Source organism: Oxyura jamaicensis, chromosome 1 (genome assembly GCF_011077185.1).
Source record: "Oxyura jamaicensis isolate SHBP4307 breed ruddy duck chromosome 1, BPBGC_Ojam_1.0, whole genome shotgun sequence".
NCBI classification, from domain to species: domain Eukaryota; kingdom Metazoa; phylum Chordata; class Aves; order Anseriformes; family Anatidae; genus Oxyura; species Oxyura jamaicensis.
In genome coordinates, this window is record NC_048893.1 from 123,785,741 (window position 1) to 123,801,392 (window position 15,652).

The 15,652-nt window shown below is 37.7% G+C and overlaps 1 protein-coding gene across 2 annotated transcripts in view; it reads left to right on the forward strand.

Annotated features, from left to right (window-relative positions):
• Positions 1-15,652, forward strand: part of MAP3K15 (mitogen-activated protein kinase kinase kinase 15) — an 87,912-nt gene that overhangs the window by 37,024 nt on the left and 35,236 nt on the right. For both annotated transcript variants that reach the window (XM_035321758.1, XM_035321840.1), the window contains 3 exons: positions 1,620-1,813; positions 4,029-4,197; positions 5,249-5,355. In XM_035321758.1, coding sequence (XP_035177649.1) covers positions 1,620-1,813; positions 4,029-4,197; positions 5,249-5,355 — 470 coding nt within the window. The remainder of the gene's footprint in view (positions 1-1,619; positions 1,814-4,028; positions 4,198-5,248; positions 5,356-15,652) is intronic.

The window sequence follows — 15,652 nt, forward strand, 5'->3', positions numbered from 1 at the left end:
GTGTTTCATACATACAATTAATATTTTCTGAACATTGCTTTTCTTTTTCAGGATATAACTGCAGCTCTCTTTACATCACAAGATCCATCATACTTTCATTTTATTTTTTATTTTTTCCCTGTTGCAGGAAGATCTAATTCATTGTTACAGGCTTAAAACCAGAATTTAGAGACAAGCAGCTTTTGTATTGTGCTGAACTTTGTGTTTATGTGAATAAACCTCAGACTAAATTGTTTTAACATACTGACTGGTTGCTTGGGCTGCAAGTTTCCCAACGTTTTTAGTATGAAGTAAAGATAACATTGCAACAGATAATGATATTGTTGAAACAGAGATACTGTACCACAAGGTTTGTGGAGAAGGGAAGTAGCTCCATCTTTAATCTGTTAGAAATCACTTAAAATTCAAAATCCTTACAGACTCAGATCAGTAACAGCATGTCTCTGATACAGGTTTTTTCCTGTTTGTATTTTCAGTAAGTGCACACCTTAATTTGTTATTATTTCCTGTGAACAGCTTATTTCTCTTATCCAGTGCATTAATGCATATAAAAACACACCATCCTCACATCTGTTCTTTCAGGCATCTCAGCATTCTCCCAGTGTTCATGGTAATTTTAAATGGCTGCTGCTTTACTGCAGGTTTATATACTATGAAAAATGAAAAGTATGATGTTGTGGTAGGCATTTGATGCCTTGATATCCCCAAGGGGACAGCTGAAGGACATTCAGTGGTAGCTGATTTCATTAGCTGTATCACACTGACTTCAGGGCTCATGATTGGTTACTCTGAGTGCATTGCTTGGCTGACTTTTTACTTTTCTATTAAACAGCAGATAATCGTTTTAACTCAAAATAGGATAGTGGTGCTTAGAGTAGTTGTGAAATACTTCTTAGTTGTCTTTTTTGGGTCTTGCTCAGGAGTTGAAAAATCTGAATGTATTGTATTTGAAAGACATTTCCCATTTTCTCTCTCATTTCAGCACCTTGATCATATTTATGCTATCTGTAGCCAATTAAGGATTTTTTTTTCCTTCAGAATTTTGTGTTAAGTCACAGATATATTATGAAACATCTCATGGTCGGTTTATTTTTGTTGTTGTTGTTTTTGTTATTATTATTTGGTGTTTGATGCCAGCTTGAGGCAGATGTTTTGTAAGCTTTTCTGGATTAAGCACCTCCATAAAGTCCTTACAATGCCTGTGTTTCTGGGTTTCTCACATGGCTTGTGGTGAGCTCTGCATCATATCCTTCCTAGCACATAGTGAGCCTAGGAGATGCAAGTACATATTCCCTAACTTCAAAAATGTGGGACCAGAAGGTTAGCTTGTCCTGTCAGGCCCTCTTGGGGTCTGTGCATCGCATCAAAAAATTGAACAGTTTTTATTGTATTGTTCAGATCCAGACCCTTTTTCATTACCCCTGTTAATATCTGTAACTCTTCCACAGAAAACTCCTTGAATTTAATGCTTGCAAATCCTGTGTTAAACAGTGCACCAAGCCTAATCTAGCTGTTTTTCTTTTTTTTTTTTTTTTTTTTTTTCTGACAGTAAAAGAATTCTATGTATACACAAGCATATTTCCACTTTGTTTTCTAAACTAGATTTGTTTTTCTTTTAGGCTTCCAGTGGCAATTATTATTTTATTCCGTACATTGTCACACCATGTGCTGACTACTTTTGCTGTGAAAGTGATGCCCAGCGAAGAGCTTCTGAGTATATGCAACCCAGCTGGGACAATATTCTCGGGCCGCTTTGTGTCCCGCTGGTGGAGAGGTTTATCAGCCTTCTCAAGGATGTTCATGTTACATCATGGTAATTTTGTAATACATAAACTTCCAGAACCTTTGATATTCCCTTTTTAATGTAATGGAATGAGATGCAGAATCTCTAGGAGCATTGATTTTTTGCTGCAGTTAATACAGTATTAAAAGAGGCTTCTAATTTTACTGCTTTCTGTATCAATGTCTTGCAGCTGTTGCGGTTAACTAGCCATGTTAAGTTAGGAAGTGATTTATGGTTACTTTCTGAAATATCAGTAAGCAAAGTCAGTGTACAGGTAAGGTAAAGTGTTTCAATACGAATTACAGTGCATGAGGTTGTAACAGCAGGTAAGATCACAGCCTCTTCATAGAACTCAAAGCCAAAGACCATTTTTTCCTGTCACCAAGTAAGTATATATATATAAGGCTACAATAAAATGTAACTCTTCTATGTTTTGTTATTTGCTTGTTTTAATACTAGCCTTCTGATATCACATAATAAATGAAATACTGTTAAGCCACTTATACTAGGGATTGTTGGAATTCTGAGTACTGGGGCTGGAGGTGAAAGTGTCTCTCTCTGAATTGCTTGCCTTGTATTCTGCAGTCTGTTTTTGTTTGTTTTTCTGTAAAAAACTGAGAGACTGAGCTTCTTGGCTATCTTTTCCCCAGTGTCTGAAGCATAAGGTAGCACTGAGGTGCTCAGATTTCTTTCTCTTTCCCCATTGCCCTCCTTTGTCCTCTCCTGGTCCTACTGTTAGGATCTATAGATGTCCCAGCCCACACTCACCTTGCCCTTCTACCTCCATCCACGCCAGTTTCTGCTGTTACCTGTGACTGGGATATTGCTGGCCTGAGAAAACACAGGCTCCTTCCTTCTCCAACGCAGTGCTAGAGGAAAGGCTACAGGTAGGCAACACAGGCCCACTTTGAGAAGAGGGACAAGAGGAGAGGCAGAAACTCGCTGAAGTTGGCAGCATACAGGCAAGCTGTGCTAGGCAATGCAGGACTCAGGAAATTAGTAGCACAACCAGCTTAGTAATTGGTCCTGGCAGTAATTAGTTTTGGTACCATTTAGCATTTGTGTCATTATGAAATGGCGCTCTGGGAAAGAGCTATCCAAAGCTACCTGTATATTTTGTGTCTGACATTTATGACCAAGGCTGTGAGTGATTTCTATTTGATAATTGTGTTGAAAGCCCTGCAGTAAAGCCATTTTCTTTTCAGGGTAAAGTGCCTGAAAAAGGCTTTTGTACTGGTGCAGAATTAGGCGCTATTGTGGTAGAGCTCTATGAAGAAGAAGTAGCTAGATGACCCCACATTTGTTCCAAAAGCTTGAATAAATATGAAAAGGTTAAGTGTAAGATCTTCCTTGAGAGTGAGACTTCCATTCCTAAGTCATTTGGATACTTTTGAAAAACATAATTTCAAAAAACACCATCTCCCTTTGATTTGGTTAACAAAAGGTCTAATTATCATTAGCCTGGGTGAAGGCAGCGCTGGATAGAAACTTGACGTAGGTAATATGTGGTAAATTAGGCCTAACCTCCACTTGACAATAAAACAACTATTAAAAGCTTTCCAGTAGTACCTACTGTGACCTTGCTGTCTTGCATTATAAAAATCATATGCATTCAATGTAAGACATAATGTTTTGCAGCACTTAATTTTCTTTGCTATGTGTGTAGGGCTTAGTGTTTAGCAAAGTTGAATACTAGCAATGCTCATTTGTAAACAAAAAAGGCACTGTGTGCACTTGAGGACGTCAGGCACCATCTGCCGACTTCCCAGGTATTGACTCCATAAGCTGCTCCAGATAATGTTAGCTCTGAGTAGCCTGTCCAGGTAGTTTATAACTGCCAGATTGATAACATAGATATAATTTTGTATTCTATGAAATATCTGGTGTCGCACTGTGCACTGATATTAGTATAAATAAAGTCTAAAACACCTACTGTGGGATTTAATGTTGTTATGTGTTATATTCATATTAATACACGTTATACGTTATATTCATCAAACAGACTACAATGAAATAAGCTTTTGGTAGGTTGTTTTTGTTCTGGTTTCTTTGTCTGAAATTTTCATCACTTTTTTTTCATCACTCTGAAATTTTCAATGTCACTAAGGAACGTGGTTTAGTGATGGGACTTGGTAGGTCAGGTTGGTGGTTGGCCTTGACAATCTTAAAGGTCTTTTCCAACCTAAATGATTCAATGATTCATAAGAAATAACAGTCTTCTTCCCAAATGTCTCTTTTACTTTAGTGCCTATTTTAAAGAAACACTGCTAAATGATATTAGAAAAGCTAGAGAGAAATATCAAGGAGATGAACTTGCTAAGGAGCTGGCCAGAATTAAGCTTCGAATGGATAATACTGAAGTGCTGACTTCTGATATTGTCATAAACCTGCTTCTTTCTTACCGAGATATACAGGTATGTTTGTAAAGACTAAGAAATATGGTTTTACCATGGGATTTTGGGTCTTGTCACATACTTCATCATCTGTTAAACAGTGATTCAAAACTGACGCTGCATTTCTGCATTAAAGGTTTGACTTTGACTGTTAGGCTATTTAAGGGGCCTTAGACTCTTATTTGTTTTACCTATGAAAAAGAGATGATGATTAGGTGACTTCCGGAGGTCTCCTCCTCTGTTTTCTGTCATTTTTAATCTCCTAAAAAAAAAAAAAAAGGCAAGATGTCTGCTTTTCTGTTCCCTCCCCTTCTTTCTCTGCCCCCAAGGTCAAATCATTTCAGAAACTAAGAAAAGACATTTGTTTTGACCACCATTTTGGCTAGAGGTGCCCAAGTTGAGAACTATAATTCAAAGAAACTTTATTTTTAAAATGTAAATGCACCTTTTCTTGATTTTATTTTTAAGTAAGTTCTGCTTTTGCTAAAACACAGCTGATCTGTGTATTTGATATCACTTTTAAAATATACTTCAAACCATTCAATAGAAATGTTTTCGATCAGAAGCTAAGTTGGTTATTTGGTAAGTATAAATTAGTCATGAGTGCTGTGGGTGACCGTATCACCCTTCATTACCCAACTTTCCATTCTGAGATGCATATTTTCATGCAGCCCTTTATCCAGCTTCATTTTGATCATATCTGGTGAGCATTTTCTTTCTTTTGGAAGGTATCTGTTGAGAAATGTAATAATCTTCTAATACATATTGAATAAACAGATGAAGTAGTGTGAGGCCGTCTATCATCTCCGTAAACTGGCCTCCTCAGCAATGTATATGTGACATTAAATGGAGGAAAAGGCATGGAGGGACATAGGTAGAAAAGTCTGTTTTATTCTTTACACAGCTTGTAGCTGTCACTGACTCTTTTAGGAATAGTCCCTTGAGATACTTTCTAGTCATGATGCATTTTAGTTTAGTGATGTTTTCCTCTGCTAGAGGTATTCTTCAGCTTCTTTTTATCTTTCCTCTTTATTTATTAATTAATGTATTTATTTATTTGAATTCTTGCTAGGACTATGATGCTATGGTGAAGCTGGTAGAAACACTTGAAATGCTTCCTACCTGTGATCTGGCTGATCAACACAACATTAAATTTCATTATGCTTTTGCATTAAATCGGTAAGGATAATTTTTGCGGATGTTTTATTATATTGCTGTTATTCCACATGAGTTTATATTTAAACGTATAGTTCAGACAATAAGATCTGTTCCAAAGGCCACCGGTGTAATAGTGAAAGACTCCACTGATACCAGTGGATTCTTGGCCAGGCTGAGGTTGTTTATTCTGAGTCATTGATTATTCTGAACATCTTGAAAAGTTTAGCATAGTAGTTATTAGTGAGTTATCAAAGTTGTAGGTAGCAAGTACTGCTTGGTCTGTGAATACACGTTCATTATACAGCTTCCTTGAAAGGTCGGAAGGCAATCTGGAACTCCAGGCTCTTTGCTGATTTAGCTCTCCTAGATTAAGAAGCACAACAATATATTATTGAGCTCTTCTAGATAGCTACAGGTTTCTGTAGTGCCTATGTATAATATTTGCTTCATTTCTAAAGGATTTATATGAAGGTTGTATCTGAAAGTAGATATTATACGAATGAGATTAGCTGTAATAATGAAAGTAACTGCTTAGATGCAATTTGCATGTTGTAAAAAGTTGTGACCTGCAATCAAACTTAAAGGAAAAAAAAAAAGCAGCATCAGGATGGGATTAAGACACCAAAGGGATTAAGAATTTAGTTACAGATCTAGGAAATCAGTTGTTGATCGGGAATTCCCACCAGATATTTTTTTTTTCTTGTGGCATTTTTTTAGGAAGTTGTAATAAGTCAGGTACCGTTTGCCAGTTTCATCAAACTAAGGAGTAAATACAGAATAATTGCTTAGAAAAATACCAGATATTTCTTCTTTAGTTCTGTGCCAAGAAACAGTCTTCATACAGCATTTTATATAATGTGTTCACTACAAAAAAAGTTCATTGACATGTTACTATATGCAAGGTCATACACGTGAACAAAGAATGCAGTACATGCCAGTTGGAAAGTTCATAGAAGGAAGTGATTTTTGAAAAGGATCTGGTGGTTTGTTAACAGTCTGAGTGGTCATCTGAATGTGATGCACTAGCAAGTAGTCTTAAGTGATCTTTGAAGAATGCAGTAGTAATACAGAGCATTTAGAGCACACAGCATAGGTGGGACTGATGCTGTGCATAATTCTAACGTCTGTGCTTTTCTGACAACTAGCTATAGAGATTTCTTTGAAGAACCTACTTAAAATGCTTTTGTATATAAAAAAGAAAAAGAAAACAGTTCTGAAATGTGAATCGATTACAATTGGAAGTATGTCTGTGAGAAAAAATTCATCAGATACCTGACAAAGCCCAAATTTCTCAAAGAAAAGAATAACTTAACCATGTTTGGAACCCTAACCCAAACCTGAATGATGACAAAGCCTTTTTAATAAGGAGAATGACAAATTATTAATATTTACTTCTTGATATCAAATATATAATTCTTACATATAACTCAAGCTACATAGTTGGTTTTTTGTGTGTGTGTTTTTGTTTGTTTTTGATTTTGTGTTGTTGCTGTTTGTTTTAAGTCTGGAAGCAAACACTGGTTGTCTTGATTCTCCTCCACTCCTGATATCATGTGCTATTAAGTCTTAGCTGATTAACCTTTTACTGAGTCTGTTAACTTCTTGTCCTGAAGTACATCTTTCACAAAATTTAGATCTGAATACATGAAGATGGAATTTTGTTTTGTCTGGTGTTTCATCTAATGAAAGATACTTTTCTCATTTGGCTGACTAAAAATAAGAGAAAATGGACTTTTGGTATAAATTTTTTATGTATAACGTAAGGCAATATTTTAAAGTAGGAGCCAGTGTTTTGCTGCTTCTTGTGATGATATACACTTTAAACCATGTTGTAATTTGCTTCCTGGCTGTACAATTATCATTTTATGGTATGAATTTTCCCTTCAACCCCTAAAAACTGCAGGCTTGATCTCTGAAAGCTTCTGAGATTCAAGTTTCCTTAAGATATCACACTGCTTTCTTGAGAAGTGGTTTCAACAAAGAGGATTTGGCCTTTTTATTTAAAAAAAAAATGTTTTTCCAACTTTTCATTATTTTGGGAATTTGACTTAAGATGTTAGGGCCAGGATCATGCCTTGTCCTTAGGAAAATATCCCGATTCGATCAGACTACAGTTTTTAAAACTTCATCATTTACATGTGCATAATAAAACTGGCACATTCCCTTGCCCTCTTTGTCTTCAAATTCTTTGTATATTGAGCAGCACATGACCCTCATGCCATTGAATCTTCTGTGTTGTTTCAACATTGCCAACAGAGCCCTTGTAAGACAAGACAAAATGGATTTGCTCACACACCTGCTTTCCCCATTGGCAGATTTTATTAAATTCATCATTAGCCTGAATCAGCATGACTCCACTTCTGTCATGGGAACAATTTAAACATTGCTATAAAACTTTTTTTTCAGAAATGAATGACCAATTTTCTAGTAAGTTTGCGGAATTTCCTTTCTACGGATGTTTTTGCCTTCTTGGAACAAAGTGCAGGACCAAAGTCCAGAGTTTAGGACTTGAACATTTTCAGAACAAGTCCATTTAAGTTAAAAATGTTCCCAGGGCATTGCTTTTAGCATCTTCTTTGGGAAGTTAAAAATGTCCCCCAGGGTATCGCTTTTAGCATCTTTGGGATTTTTGAACCACTTATTTTTTTAAGAATAATTTTAATGAAGTTTTATTAGAATCTATTTATAAAAATACAGAACAATGTTTTCATTTAAGATTCTATTAATGTTAGCGTACAGCGCAGCCTAGATGTTGCGTAGTATCACTAATTGAGCGCACCAGAGACAAAATACATAAAAAGCAAAACAATTAGTAGTTGCAAGAATATTGGAGCCTGCTGGAGTTAACGTTTGCTTAATTTTATTACGAAAGTGTGCTGGAACTGTGGTCATAAACAACAGAAAGTTGTTCATTTATTTCCTCTTGGCACCTGTAACTGAGTTCTGTTGGCAATTAATTGCACTTGGTGTTTTCAAGACAGTGCTGTTCAAGCGCTGCGGAGAGCTAGCGAAGTGGCAGGCAAGTGGTAAGGGATCGCTTCTGAGGGCTGTGGGCCGTTGCTGGTACATTCAGCGGACACAAGCTCAGTCTGAACCACAACTGTGTGCAGTTCTGGATCCAAGTTAACAAGCCGTGTTAAGAGAAGAGACAGGGTGTGTGACTTCAGCCTGGGCACCATTCCAGCCTAGCTGCATGTCTTCTGGTTCAGAGACAGCCTGGGTTGGACCCGGCTTGGATCGTGAGCAAAGCAAGCCTGGGCCTGCCTGCAAGGTACTCTGCAGGACCCTACAGCACTTAGTATTATTGTATATTAATTAGGGAAGCAGACATTTGCATGTATGTTTCTGGTACCCTGATTCACATAGCATGTTATTATGCACAGCCTCTTTCCCAGATCAACATCTTCCTCCCAGATTTCCATCTCGGAGCATTGAGAGCACCTTAAATTTGTCATCTCTAATGTCTAACAATAACCTTGAGGCTAGTAATGGACATTTGCAATGATGGGATTGTGCACGTTTCCAAGCTTTTTTCCAGGTCACCCTCCTGGCTGCTTGTTTAGAAGCTCTAGGGAGCAAAAGGTCATTCCTCTAAAGTGTTTTAAGCTAATTATTTTTTACTCCACACAGAAGTAGAGAGTGCTCTCTCTAATGCAGATGTGGGTTGGGATAAAACATTGTTCTTTTTACCTCCCAGCTGAGATTTAGTTCTGACTGTATCTTACCTTAGGCATAGGATGGAACACATCTTCAAGTTTAAGTTCAGCCCAAATGTGCAACATGAATGTTTTCAAGATTTGTATTCACACCTTTGGGGTGAAGTAAGACACTGTGTCATTGAGGGCTGTCTGTGGCTCTTTCAGATGTAGATGGCTCTTTGTCCATGAGTATACCTTGCCTGGGAGGCAAGCAAAACGTAAGGAGTAGGTGAGGTGTGTGAGCTGCTGTGAAAGGATGTTCTCATATTCCAAGATCCTTGAAAGCTAAGAAATTTCTGAATTGTTTCCTTTTTATTTTTTCTGTTTTAAATGTTTCTAGTTGAAGGCTGTCTGATTTTTCCATTTAGAGCTTTGCCTGGTGCATGTAGCTGGAGGTCAGCTGGTCAGTATTTCAATATTTTGTGATGTTTTGCTTATCAAAGATGTGCCTGTCCTGTATTTTTACTATACAGCACATATACTATATGCATTTTTACTATATAGCACAGTTCTCCACCCCACACATGAAATATCATTAAGTTCCTTGTGGGTCCTTTCATTCTTGTTGTTGCAATAGCTGAGTTATTCATTACCACGTAATGGAGAAATAGAACAATAGTGTTACTTTCCAGATGTGTAAGTAACACAGAGATGCATGAAGTAAACATTCTCAGCTTGAAGGTGTCTACAAGGAGCTTTGTCTTTTAAAGAAAAAAGCATGATGGAAGCTTTCACCCTCATTTTGATGTTTTAGAAAATCTGAATGGGTGAATGTTTCCAGATACTCTTGCAATAAGTAATTTGCCTGGAAATCTAGTGCAATGACTATCTTAATTCATGAAAAGAAGGTAGGAATACCACCTGCATGTATGGCATGATGTTAAAACTGGTTCTCCAATATTATGGCTGTTTTCTGCTCCGCTTCCTCCTCCCCCCCCCTCCCCCTTTTAACAAGTATCTTCTCAAGGGAAATGAGCATGTAAAGTGATTTGATTTACTTTATGTTGCATGCATATATTTATGCTTTTTGTATTTCAGTGTTTTAAAGTATCATGTGGATTAGTTATAAGCAACAGTTACATTTTTGCTTGAGGTTTTGTTTTGGGGGGGGGGGGTGATGAAAATGATGATATTTTAATTATTTTTTGAAAAGCCTACTATTGTTTTCCACCATTCTTTCGTAAAAAGCAAGTACTGTGACAACATGTTCTAAAGAAAGGTTATAGAATACCTTCTCCTATTTTATCATTTTAGAGTAAAACGAACCATTTCTTGTTCTGTACTTCAACTTGCCTCAACTTAGCTAAAAAGCATTGAGCAAGTCATGTGAGCAGAACAAATCATGATCAAAGTCAATGGAACAGGAAAGCTTTGCAATCCATTTCTATGAATTTTACTTGTTTGTTTGTAATCAGGTTAGGAGAGTAATGAAAAAAGATAATAATTTGTTCTTCATAGTTTTATTTCCTGCTGCTGCAGTGTGTGTGTGTGTATACATATATATATATATATATATATATATACATATATATATAGTAGATGAAGTACATATGTTTATAGTTAATTCAAATGCTAGGATGGACGTCAACTGGATGTTTGCTTAGGATCTACTTCGGTAATTTAGCTCTGCATAGCAAAGTTTTTGCCATATAACTTATGTTTGAATGAATACCTTTCAGTTACCCTTATTTATCAAACCTGGAGTTACCAGATGTTACACAGTTTCAAATTCTGAAAGCTTGCAAAGAGGCAAAGGTTATGTTAAATTTTGTTCAAAACAGAATATATTCTGGCTACCTTCAGACCAGAGCAGGCATGAAGCCAGACCTGTGAAGACTTCGGTCTCTTTCCAAAGCAGTTCTGTCTTCACTTATTAAAGATGAGGGCATCTGCAGTCACTGTTATTTAACTCAGCATGCTGTGTTTCAACAATATGCGCACACAAAAAGCAATTAGCAAGTGAAGGGATTAACAGAGTGCAAGTAGAAAATCACTAGTAATTGTGAGTAATAGCGGCTATAGGAAATTATTCCTATTGAAATGCACTGGGTTATTTGAAATGTAATTCTGTTCTCTGATGACTCAGATTAGAAAAATCACATCAAGGGGTTCCTCATTTTATATGAGAGGCTTACATGAAACATCTGAAGTGTACATGAGAGAAGAAAAAAAAAAAAAACAACAAAAAAAACAACAGTTTTTTTCATTGTCACGGCTATCTGAAGACCTGCAAATTTAGTTCCAATCTCAAAGCTTAATTTGGGGTCTTGTTCACTCATTCGCTTTTGTGAATATCAAATGTTCTTCAGTCAAATTGGTTCTGCAATCAAACTGCATCCTCAATAAAATGTCTTAACTCACAAATTAATTACTATTATCTTTTAAAGTAAAGGTTATGTGCAGTAACTCTAATAAAATTAGTTATTGCAATTCTCAAAAATAATGAATTTTTGGAAATATTTTTTGCTGTAGATTTCTGTACAGTTGTTAGCAGTTCAGATCATCTGCTATCCAGTCACTGTGACATCTGTAACTAACTCAGTGTCTTATTTTTGTGCAAGAAAACTCAAAATACACATTTTAATATCAATTGCATATTACTGCAAGCAAAGGTGTTGAATAGGACAATAAATACATGCTGCTGTCTATAAAGACCAGTTATTTTTTGGCTGGTTGTATTTATACTAACATGAAGTTGTCTCATTCACATTCTCTCTGCTATGTGACAGTGAGACCAGGTGTTTTAATGGCAATACATGCCATAAACTAGCTGCTTCAAGGCTGAAATCACAAGATAATCAAGATGCAGATAGGAGTGCAGTGGAAAAAACAGGTTGCTGTTTTCGAATGTAACACTGTGTGGGAAAGGTTTTCAGGAACGTTTCTGTTATGGTTTTGTTTGTTCTCCTGTACATTGCTCTTCAAGAAATCTGCTTGCTTCAACTAATAAGAGAAGGTAGGTAAATCAGAAAGTAAAAATGACATAAAAAGGAAACTAAAGCTGCATTGTGTTGAACAAATCATTTTTCACTGATATAAATTCTTCCGTAGTATGTAGTAGTCTCCAGTTAGACAGATGGAAACAAGTCATACAGGAGAAGATGTGAACAAAAAAGTGAAGGGAAAAAAAAATACATTCTATCACCTGGAACTTTCAATACAAGATAATTCTTGTCCTAGTGAAATCCTTGCTGTTCTTGTTAGCTTCACTGGACAAAGACTTTTTCTCACTGAATGTAGTTCTGGCTCCAAAGCTTTAAAGCTGGTAAAACCAGACTATGAAACATGAATGGGTTTTGTTTTAGGGGTATTTAAAATAAGGACTCATTGTAATGACTGCAATGGAGAAAGGATTCAGAGAAGATAATGGATTTGGGGGAGATGAAAGAAGTGTGAAGCTATAAAATAAAAGAGAAGGTGAGAAAAAAGAGTTTGTGTGTTGCTGAAAGGCAGCATTGTTCCAGGTAAGAGACTGTGACATCAATATGAGTTTTGAGATGATGTTTGCGAGTTAGGGGATAGAAACAGCATAAGGATGGCCATAATCTCTCAGGGTGTAGTTCTTGCTAGCTTAGGTTCCTGTCTGACAGTGGTCAGTAGCAGATATCTAGGGAAGAGTATGGAGACAGGAAATGTATAGTGATAAAATCTCCCCAAACACTCCCGCTGCATCCACCAACTTGTGGCTCACTGACTTCCTGAGACAGCGGCAGTAAATTTTCTGTTTATCAAGTAAATTTGGGAAGGGAACAGGAGGATATATTTATATAAAGATTCAGTTTTCTGCAAATTATGAATGATTGCTGTTTTTGTAACCTTTCTCCATTAGTACAAACACAAAGAAAACTTGAACACACCAAAACAAACCCCAACAAATTATTTTTGAGCTTCCAACGGGAGAGGCCTAGAGAATTGTGCAGGTGAGGAGTGGGGACAGGACTGATTTCCAGAGGGCGTGTTTCTGGTGCTGTTAGCAGTTCACGAATTTCTAATTTGAAACTTAGTGTCTCGGTTACCTTAAATATCAATAGCTAAGAAGGATGCTGTGTGTACGATACAAGGAGAGAGCATGAGCACGTCCCTGGGCACCCTTAGGACTTCACTGCATGTATATGCAAAGTTGCTTAAGTTGTATCATATCCGAGACGTGAAGAGGCTAACAAATTGTATGCTGAACGCTGCCAATGAAAAATGCCTATTTCAAATTAGTTTCCAAAGTGACTGGTGTGTGTCATACCATGAGGAACATACGTACTTCAGCGTAAGCTGGCCTGTAACTAAGGAGTTGGGGGCTGTGGTCAGTCCCTGACACTTTGTCTCCGCTGCTCCTCCACAGTCCCTCCCTGCCCCTGCTCCCTGTGGGGTCCCTCCCACGGATGCCGTCCTTCCCTAACTGAGCCTGCGGGGGCTGCCCACAGGCAGCAGCTCTCCAAGAACTGCTCCCACACGGCTCCGTACCATGGGGTCCATCCCCCAGAAGCAAACTGCTCCAGCACGGGTCCCCCACGGGCGGCAGCTCCCCCCAGGCCCCTGCTCCTGCGTGGGCTCCTCTCCACGGGCTGCAGCTCCGGCCCGGGGCCTGCTCCTGCGGGGGCTCTCCATGGGCCGCAGCCTCCTCCAGGCCACATCCACCTGCTCCACCGGGGGCTCCTCCACGGGCTGCAGCGTGGAGATCTGCTCCGTGTGGGACCCATGGGCTGCAGGGGGACAGCCTGCTCCACCAGGGGCCTCTCCACAGCCCGCAGGGGAACTGCTGCTGCCTGCCTGGAGCACCTCCTGCCCTCCTGCTGCACTGACCTGGGGGGCTGCTGCTGTTGCAGAGCAGGCGGTTTTTTGTTTTTTTTTTTTTTTCTGAAATCTGCTCTCCCAAAGGCACAATCAACATCGCTTATTGGTTTGGCTCTGAGCAGAGGCAGGTCCCTTTTGGAGCTGGCTGAAATTGGCCCTTATCTGACATGGGGCAGCTGCTGGATTCTTCTCACAGAGGCCAGCCCTGCAGCCCTCTGCTAACTAAAACTTGCCATGTAAACCCAATACAAAAATTCAGCTTTTCAGAAAAATCTAACGTTGGGAGATGATCCTGCCCTGAGCAGGAGATTCTATTAGATGACCTTCAGAAATCCCTTCCAACCTGCATTTTTGTGATTCACTCTGCTACAGTTCTATGTAGGGATTGAGGAGTCAGGGGAAGCTCATCTAATGTATATTGGGCCAATAAAATAGATGCTAGTGCTACAGCCTTGAGGATATACAGTAATCTCTTTTACTGCATTGATAGCATTACAGGCCTGTTTTCAAGACACATTAAAGCAAATTATAAACTGTCAAATGTGCAGATACTAAAGCGTGGGGTATGAAATATGAGGTGAAAATTTGTCTTGGTCTTACATATAACTGTATGTTATAAAACATTATATTTTCATGATGACATATACAACTTGCTTGTAGCTTAAAATGTGATGTTTCATTTTATTTTATTTTATTTTTATTTTATTTTTTATTTGTTAGTCCTCTCTTTTGGGGATTGCTTTAGGGGTTTATAACTGTTCCTAAATTTGTAGATTTTTGTAATTGGGTTTATATTGCCCAGGAGTCATCAATATGCTGCAGCGAAAAATACCATTTATACAGAAGTGTCTAAACTGATTTTTGTTTAATAATATCCTTTGTTAGATTAGTGTATGCTTGTTTAAAAGAAATGAAGTTTTGCACTGAACAATGTATTTTTAATGAAGATTTGCTTTTTACCTTATATGAACTAAATAAATCACAGCATTCCCTACTATGAGATAGAAGCCTTTAATTTTGAGGTCTCTAAAATTGAGGTCTCTAATCTCTCTGTTTCTTTATGTCTTGGTCTCCTGAAATGCTCCTCGTATTTTTTTTCAGTGTGTACAGGCTGTCAAAGGTATATCATCCTTTGATGTCCAAAAGAGTTAATCTGTGCACTGTCCTGTTCTAAGCAGTATGGCTTTATGCATTTTGTTTGTTGTTTTTGTTGTTGTTGTTTTGTTTTTCTTTAAAGTTGTTTCAACCAATACAAAACACATCTTAATTTTGTTAATTTAACCTGATTTCACACAGGACAAAGTTGAGTCCATTTGTCTTGTCTTGGAAGCAGTCATTTTTTTTTTCATATGAAAGTGTTGTACGTTAGGTACTCATTATGCATTTCTTGCTTTCACAGCAAAAACTTGAGCACATGACAAATTCTTTGATTGTTATGCAAGTTCTTATTGGGAGCTGTTGGATGTTTTAGGGCCCAATTTTGTTTTAAGCTTTGTTTACCAAATTTCCTCTTTGTTCATCTTAACAACAGTGATACCTGGCTTAGAGACTCTGGTTAGTTCAGAAGAGGTTTGTTTAAAGCTTGTAACCAGTGCCATGGATTTTACCCCCACACTTCTAAATTTCATCTCATTTCCTGTAAAACTAAAAGGAGACACCAAATTTCTCCTTGTGTGCTCATTAGAGAAGACCAGTATTAGTTTCAGAACAACAGTCAATCTGAAGAAAATAATGATCTAAAAATATGCAAGTACTTGCTGTGAAAGTTTTACTCTATGCTGCCGACACTAATAGCAGGATAAAGCCTGCACAGGTAGCTACAAATCTCTTTG